Here is an 8774-nt window from a genome sequence, read left to right as displayed (position 1 = left end):
AAAAACAAAATATAATTAACTCAAAATAAAAAAAACTACTTAATCTATCTCTGTCTTAAATCAACAAAATAAAATAATATTGCATCTAAATAAATGGAAAATCAAAACTATCTATCCCTATTTTATCTTTATCAAAATCAAACTAAATATTACTAGACTCAAACTAATAAAATAAGATTCAAACAAAATTACTAATAAACCCTTAAAATTTAAGTTTATCCCAACCATACTCTTCCATAAACTTAAATTTTTCATCTTTTATTCGGCTTTTCAAGTGCTTCACAGTCAAAATCAAAATCAAAATTCGAATTTACATCACTGTAATCTTCAGTAACAACAGGAAATAATGGATATTATGTAAAGATTGCCAGTGAAACCATGATGCGTGTCTTCCCCTGAAAAGCAGAGGAACACATCATATGTGAATGAGGGGAATTCTGAATAGCCATCGGAACAAAATTTAGAGTGATAATGGTGGTCGTGTTGGGACTGTAAGGGAATCAAACTTTGTATAAACATGAAATTAGAAGAGTAAAGTGTAAAGTAGAGTAGAGCACCAAACCATAATTACCGTGCTTCAGTTTTGGTCTATGCAAACTGTAGTCAACACAATAATACTAAACTTATGTTCATCTTATAAAGATAATATACTATAAAATCACATAACTGGTTGTTTGACTTCATTTTCACTTTGTTAATTCTATCTATCCAAACCTTTCTGTTTAAATTGATTTGTTTGATTAAGTTTAATTTATTTAATCCACATTTATTCATAATGGTTTTAAAATATTTGTTTGCACTATTTTCTTACTTATATATATAAAGTCTTTCGAAACTATATTTCCAGCAATGAAAAATATTTATTTTTACACAAGTGATTTATTTAGAATAATTGTTTCTTTGTCACATTTATTACTTACTATTTGTTTTTTAGTTTTGTTCTCAATCTTAATTTTTCTTTTCTTTTTACTTACGTACTCTAAAAACATTACACATTTATTATTACACAACTAATAATTAATTTTCTATCAATTTAAAACTCTATCCACTGAATAATATTTTAGAAAGTAAAAAATAATTTATCTGGACTTTAAATATAGGTCTAGAATACTAATCAAACTAAAAATCCGATCATAGCAGTCTCTGTAATCAATTTCCATCTTTGTTGGTCAAAAAACAGAATTGTGGAATAAAAGTGTTCAATTAGGCTACGGCAACGCGTTAAATTTAACAAATAGCAGGACCACTGAACCTTGAGAGTCCGTATTCATGTTAACATATACTCATTTTCAATCTTTGACAAAATTAAATAATATTTAATAAAATGCTCTTGTCATTGCTTTTAAACTTTGTGTGGAACTTTGTCCATTTTTTTGTACTAGAATGTGATTCAAATAACATATGAATTACGAATTATATTTGAATTTGTTTTAGTGAGTCCTCTACAGATAACTATTGAGTCTAAGCAGAAGGAGGAAGAAGCATAGTTATGAGAGAGCACAGTGATGGCCATCATAGACTCTTGAATTGCCTTCATAATAGTCAAAAGGAAAAGAAAAAGGAAGATGCGTTCATATATATCTTTGTCCAAATAATCTCCAATGTTAGTGATAAAATAAGTATTTACTTTTAAATTCTTATTCTACAATGTTTTTTCTCATCAAAAATTATTTTTGCTAAAAGTATCAATCTCTTTTAAAAACTGAGGTTATTCTAAAATGTTCTGAAAAAGGGATCAACATTGGAAATATCACAGCAGTGTTAATTATTATAGGAATGAATTTCATAGAAAATTCTCTTTTTTTCCTCTCTTTTGTCACAAAAGTGAACATCATGCATAACCCTTACTCTACGTTACAACACAGGTCTTCATCAAAGTTCTTCAAAATTTCTCTGTGTACATACAATTATTTAGAATACTTGGTGTTTAAATTTACACATAATAAAGTATAAATTTATTATAAAAGTATAATAAAGTATATATCTATATAAACAGATCTGTTTCTATTAAATAGTGAACCATTTTTCTTAGACATGATGTGCAATTTGGTCTTATAAATAGAAAGCAAGGAAGTGTTGCTGTAATTTAATTAGATTTATGTTTTCTTCACTTAAAAGGATTTAGAGGAGAGTAAGTGAATGAATTTGAGAGGATTTGAAGATAATTTTTTTTTACTGTTTATTTGATTGGATTTCGACGTAAGTGAGAGTTAATTTAGAAGTAAATTTGTTTAATCTGTCATATAAATTAAATAATAAACTAATTCTCATAAACTTTACTTCCAAATACATTTTCACTTACCTCCAAATCTACTCAAATAAAACAAAAAATTTATCTTCAGATCCTCTCAAATTCATTCAATTACTCTCCTTCAAATCCCTTTAAGTGAACAAAATCTGATGAAAATTGTATCCAAATAGAGTTTAGGTATTACTAATATGGACGAAACTTTTTACAGCCATATTTGAACTGATTGTTATATCAGAAAAATGTTTATTGATATGATTCTGTTTTGCATATCTGTAATCTATATTATATTCCCATTTATATTCAGTCGATTATATCAATGCAAAGACATTCTTTGCTTTAATTAAAAGAAATTCACTTTATTAAATGATTTTATCAAGAAAAAAGGACTGAAAGATTAAAGAACATGTCTATGAGGAAAAACAAGTTCAATGCTCATAAAAAAAACAACCAGATTTAACCGATATGTGTTTTTTGTTTGAGTGCCATTTGTTTGGGTTTCTTAAAGCAAAGTTTAGGTTCAAATCCTGTAAACGAGAAAAATATAGGAGAAATTGCACTTAACCGTTTTATTTTTTTTGTTATTTTTTATGTTTTGAAAATTAAACCAATCATTTGTTGATTTTATCACCTGCATGGACAAATCTTCCACTATATTGGCATTTTGATTTTATCCATTTCCACCCTTGCATCTATAAAGAATAAAATTAGACAATATATGCGTAAAGACAATGCTATTTAATTGATGGAATCTAGTAAGATTTTAAAATGAAACTGACAATTCTTTTATGGAAAGTTTTCTCAAAGGAAGTGTTAGAAAAGTAGATGAATAAAATAAAAGACAGAGATATGTATAAAAAAATATTAATAAACTCAAATAATATTTATAACAAATAGAACATTATCCTTAAAGACAAAACGTCACCACCAGTGTACAGGACAAAACATAATATTATGTGTTACTCTCCCAACATACTATACAGAGCAAGACATAATATTATGGGTTATCATCTTAAGATACAACATCCTTGCGGATCAATTGAATGCAACGAAGAACTTTTAAACTGCAAAAAAATCTCTAAATCTTATGAACACCTTTTTAAAAAAATAGTATAATGAACAAGAGAAAAAAACACAAATAGGATTATTTATAGATAGGAAAGAGATTTAAGATTCAATTGTAATTAGAAAGAAAAACAGTAATTTGTATTTAATAAAATAAATGTGAAAACCATATATAATTCTATAATTTTAAAATTTTAAAATTTTATAGTTTTATAGATTTATAATTATATATATATATATATATATATATATATATATATATTGATATATATAATAAAAATGAAATTATCTCGCTCATATCCTAGTTGAGTTGGTGCTGAGGCTAGTAAATAAAGTTAAAAACATAAGCACGAAAAGAAAAAAGAAAAAAGCCTATGAAGAAACCTAAGGTTCTTAACAAGTGGTTTTGTGATTGAGAAGGGTTGAGATCTTTGTCTAATTTCTTGTCGGTACATGGATCATCAAACCGAATGGCTTCCATGCTGCTGTTTTCTTCTTTTTCCTCTTCTTCCTTCTTCTTCCATGGTGTCTTTCATGATGTTGTTTTCTTCTTTTTTTTTCTCTCTTCTTCCATGATGTCTTCCGTGATATAACATCAAATGCAATGTCTTCCATGAAGCTATTTTCTTCTTCTTCTGCATGTTATTTTTCTTTTTCTTCTTGTTCCTCTTCTCCTTCCCCTTCTTCCTTTTCTTGTTGGTATATGGATCATCAAACCAGGAATGTCTTCCATGATGCAGTTTTCTTCTTTTTCCTCTTCTTCCTTCTTCTTCCATGGTGTCTTCCATGATGCTATTTTCTTCTTCTGCCTTTTCTTCTTTTTCTTCCTCTTCTTCTTCTCCTTCTTCCTTTTCTTCCTCCTTTTCTTCTTCTTCCATGATATAAGGATCATCAAACCGAATGTCTTCCATGATGTTGTTTTCCTCTTTGAATACATGGATTCCTGTTGCTTTAATCCATGACTTCCCTGTCGGAGTACTATATGTAACTTTCACGTGATTCCATTCCTTTTCAAAAGGTTGTTTAAAAAAATTACCATACATTTTTAGATCACAGAGGTATGTTTGATCGAATTCAAATTTCGTCTCCTCTAACAAATAGTGGCCTCCGCCTGTTTGCCATTTCCCATTAATGCACACCTCAGGGTCAAAGATACTTAAGTTTTCATATTTATTCATATGTATAATAAGAAGAGAAAGAACTCTGGCTGGAAACTTATTACGAAACCAGAAAGAACATGAAGGTCCACTGCTCTTCAGATCAAACCACTCTGGAAAACTTTCTCCTGGAAACTTGAAGTTAGTAGCTTTTCTAACTTCGTATAGTTCCTGTTAGTCATACATAATTCATAAAGAACTCATTAGCTTACCAACATTAAGAGCACTACGTATTATCAATCAAAAATTTCAAAAGCAAGACAAAACCTTATTTAGCAACATGTCTAAGCTGGTGGAACTCAAAGATATACAGTTTGGTGCACTGAAATATTCTAATTTTGGTGGAAACCCTCTGATTTCCTCAAGATGTTTGCAATGAGTCACATCAAGGTGCTTGAGATTGTGAAATTCTTTGATGCATTCAGGAAGGTTTTTGAAATTATTGTTCTGTAGAATTAAAGAACGCACTTGTGCCAACTGCATGAAACCTGCTGAAAAGAAGTTATCATCCAGGTTGCAAGACGGTGCCGAAAAAACTTCTAACTTTGAAGGAACCGTTGAGCCTAGGTTATCTTCAGCATCGTCTGATTTTACCCATTTCCACTCCATGCAATCAGTAACAATAAAATAAATCAAGTTAGGCATAGTGAAAATGCTACTTCTTAAGTGAACAATTTTACATGACAAGGATAACTCTTCGAGTCCAATAAGATTTTGAAACGACAGTGGCAATTCTTTAATGGGAAGACCCGCCAATTCAAATCCCTTTATGTTTTCCATCTTTCCTAGTATTTCTGGAAATTTCTCAAGACTGGAACAATCTGAAAGTTGTAGTCTTTCAAGAGTGGGCAAGTTCAGAGGTGGAAAACTCATAAGCTTGATGCAACATTCCGCATTCAATATTTTAAGTTTACTCATAAAACCAATTGAGTCGTGAACTGCAACTAAACTCTCACATCCTTTAAATGAAACTTCCTCCAAATTTACGAAATCAGACATATCGGGTATATGTGTCAAAAATTTGCACCAGTCAAAATTCAAGACAGATAGATTCTCGAATTTCTGCAAAGAAAATAAAGAGAATAAAAGTTAAGATATTTATGCTGTTTTTAATAATTTAAAAGATGAGGAAAACACTCTTTAAGCTTGCCTTTGATGAGCCAAGGAATTCAAATGACGTAAAATGACTGTTCGGTAACATGCATGTCACAAGATTGCTCGGATCAAAATTTGATGGTAAAGAATTTGAAGGGTATCCATGCCATTCCAGTAATCTCAAACTTTCCGGAAAATAATTGGGACCTTTGGAAAATTTACCATTTCTAATGATAAGTATTTTTAGGTTTTTCATTCTTCTGAAGGCGTTGGGATTCCATTCTAGCGTTTTTTCTTGCTCGGAATCCAGGATTATGATTTCAGTTTTGCTAGTACCCTGTTAATGCAAAAGACACATTCACAAATCCAAAAAATTCACGTGTTAAGCGAACTTTGCAAATTTGTAAAGAGAAAAAAAAATATACTATGATGTGAACAGATGACATAAAAATATTAAATCAAGCTAAGAAAGTACATCAGTCATTGATGAAGCTTACTTACCTTGTCGTTTTTTAAAACATGAAGGATATCTTCCTCTGACCATAATCTCCTCCGCTTCCCTGGCTCTTTGGGTGACTCTTGCTGGTCAATATGTGTACCCATGTCCTCAATCAAGTCGTGCATAACAATACAATCTTCATCATCCGACCAAAAATCTATGAGAGATTTATCCAGCAACACGCCAATATGATGTTTCATGTTGTTACCATAAAGAACACGAAGTATACCTTCAACTTCTTCCAAACTACTTTCATTAAAGAAACAGGCGATGTCAAGAAAGACGCTTTTTTCTTCTTCCCCCAAAGCAACATAGCTTACTTTAAGTATCTGAAGAATTTCATCGTTAGGAATTCTTTCGTAATGTTCAATTGCAGACTCCCATTCTTCTACACTTTTGTTGTACAAGTTGGAACCTATTACTTTTAAAGCCAATGGAAGACCAGAAGCATAAGTTACTACACGTTTCAACACGTCCTCGTAACTTGGATCAACTTTTTCCCTTTTGAAAGCATTCCATTTAAGCAATTGAAGAGAATCATTGTCATTCAATTCCTCCATCTTATAAGTTCTTTCGATCTGATGAGATTTTAGCAGCTGTTCGTCCCGAGTGGTAATGATAACCCTGCTGCCGGGACCAAACCAATCAGCTCTTCCAGCAAATGCTTCTAACTGCTNTCTGTTGTCAACATTATCTAGAATCAAGAGAACCTTCTTTCGCCCCAGCCTCTGCTGTATCATTGATGCTCCTTCTTGCCAACTTGTTAACATGATATTCTCCTCTNTAACCATTTTTGAAAGAAGGATGCTTTGGAGGTCTTCTAGCCTATCTTTGTTTGATTTTTTTCTTACAATATGAAGAAAACATGAACAATCAAAATTATCAGCAATCGAATTATAAACTACTAGAGAAAGTGTTGTTTTTCCTAACCCACCCATTCCATGGATCCCTATCATGTGGACAACAGCATTCGATCCAAGATCCAAAAGTTTCTTGACTTTCAGCTCCTGTGACGGTAGGCCAACTAAGTAATCCGNAACCTTTAAAGGAACACGATTAATCACCCTGGAAACCCGTTCAACAATGCTCCCAATAAACTTATACTTGTAATCATTCCTGTTCCAAACATTAAAGTTTAANTAAGTTAAACTAGAAGCATTGTAAACATGTCTTGATAAGTATACTAATTTTCAATAAAATAAAAAGATTAGTAAGGTGGGTACCCATCTTCGAAGTGATAGCCACACAAGTCAACAACTTGACGCAGAGCCATTTTCCATTTATTTAACTTCTCCTCCTGCCCTTTGAACCTCTCTTGATGCTTAGCCAATGCTTCTTTATAGCTATCGTTCTGATGTCTGACATTAGAAGGATCCACCTTATAAAACACTGGTATAACCAACAGCCCTTCACTCTGGCAGTCAAGGATGGTTGCAAGTTCATCCAAGCAGAAGGAGGAAGAAGCATAGTTGTGAGAGAGAACAACAATGGCAATCCTAGACTCTTGAATTGCTTTCTGAAGTGCTGGTGTGATTTCCTCTCCGCTTTGAAGTTTGTCATCATCCATGAAAGTATGAATTCCCCTGTCCCAGAGAGCTTTGTAGAGATAACCAGTGAAACCATAACGAGTGTCTTCTCCTCTAAAGCTTAGGAACACATGGTACGTGAATCTACGAGAACTTAGAGTTGCCATTTGAACAATAGTTGTTAGCGTGTTGGGACTGTAAATGGAATGAAACTTATATAACATGAAATTAGAAGAGTGAAAAGTAAGGTAATGCAGAATCAAGTGCCAAACAGTAATTAGCTGGTCCTGTTGTTAGTCAAAGCGCGTGAAACTTTTGGAAACTATCTTCTTTTCTCTCAAAAGTCAACACTGCATAAACCCTACTCTACGTTACGAGAAGAAGTTCTTAGAAATTTCCCATGATAAATACTTTCAATTATTTAAAATAATCGGCATTTAAATTTACATATAAGAAAGCATAAATTTATTATAAAGTATAATAATATATATAGATTTGTTTCTATCAAATAATGAAACCATTTTTCTTAGACATATGTTGATCTTATATAAATAGAAAAAAAGAAAATGTTACTGTAATTTAATTAGATTTAATGATGCTGATCAAAATTATGGTCAAATAGAGGTAAGTTATTACAAATATGGATGAAGCTTTTTACAGTCATATTTGACCTTATTGTTATATCACAAGAGTGTTTATTGATCACCTTGGATTTATCATTCAGCTTCGCATATCTGTAATTCGTGTTATATTTCCATTTGTATTTAACCGATTATATCAATGCAAAGACACTTTTTCTTTAATTACAAGAAATTTACTTTGTTAAATTATTGTTTCGAGCAAAAATACTGGATGATTGGAAAACATTTACGTCAATTATGAGGAAAAACAAGTTCAATGCTCATAAGAAAAACTACGATATTTAACCAATGTATGTTGCTTGTTTGCCTGATGTAACATATCTTTTAATAATGTAAAATTATTAAATAAAAATTATATAAATGATAATTAACCACTAAGAATTACTATATTATCGTAGTCTATAAAGCATGTTTTGAATTTATATATTCACATTATCAGAAAACTGAAATTTTCAAAAGAGCAAATACATATTGTTACAGCTCTCTCACTTTGTTGAAATCTTTTCATTTAGTTACACGATTAAGATGATTATAAAAAAAAAA

At 31.1% G+C, this 8774-nt stretch overlaps 1 protein-coding gene across 1 annotated transcript; it reads right to left on the bottom strand.

Moving 5' to 3' along the window:
• Positions 1 to 3608: 3608 nt before the first annotated feature.
• Positions 3609 to 7762, bottom strand: LOC106763192 (TMV resistance protein N-like). Its single transcript, XM_014647406.2, has 5 exons — positions 7288 to 7762; positions 6067 to 7180; positions 5621 to 5902; positions 4738 to 5532; positions 3609 to 4641 (listed from the first exon to the last, which is right to left on the bottom strand). Exons 1-5 carry the CDS (start codon positions 7755 to 7757, stop codon positions 3775 to 3777), a joined length of 3528 nt encoding a protein of 1175 aa, XP_014502892.1. The 5' UTR covers positions 7758 to 7762; the 3' UTR covers positions 3609 to 3774.
• Positions 7763 to 8774: the final 1012 nt, after the last annotated feature.

Source organism: Vigna radiata, chromosome 1 (assembly GCF_000741045.1).
Source record: "Vigna radiata var. radiata cultivar VC1973A chromosome 1, Vradiata_ver6, whole genome shotgun sequence".
Lineage (NCBI taxonomy): Eukaryota > Viridiplantae > Streptophyta > Magnoliopsida > Fabales > Fabaceae > Vigna > Vigna radiata.
The sequence above is the reverse complement of the archived record's forward strand: the minus strand, read 5'-3'. Positions and strand labels throughout refer to the sequence as shown.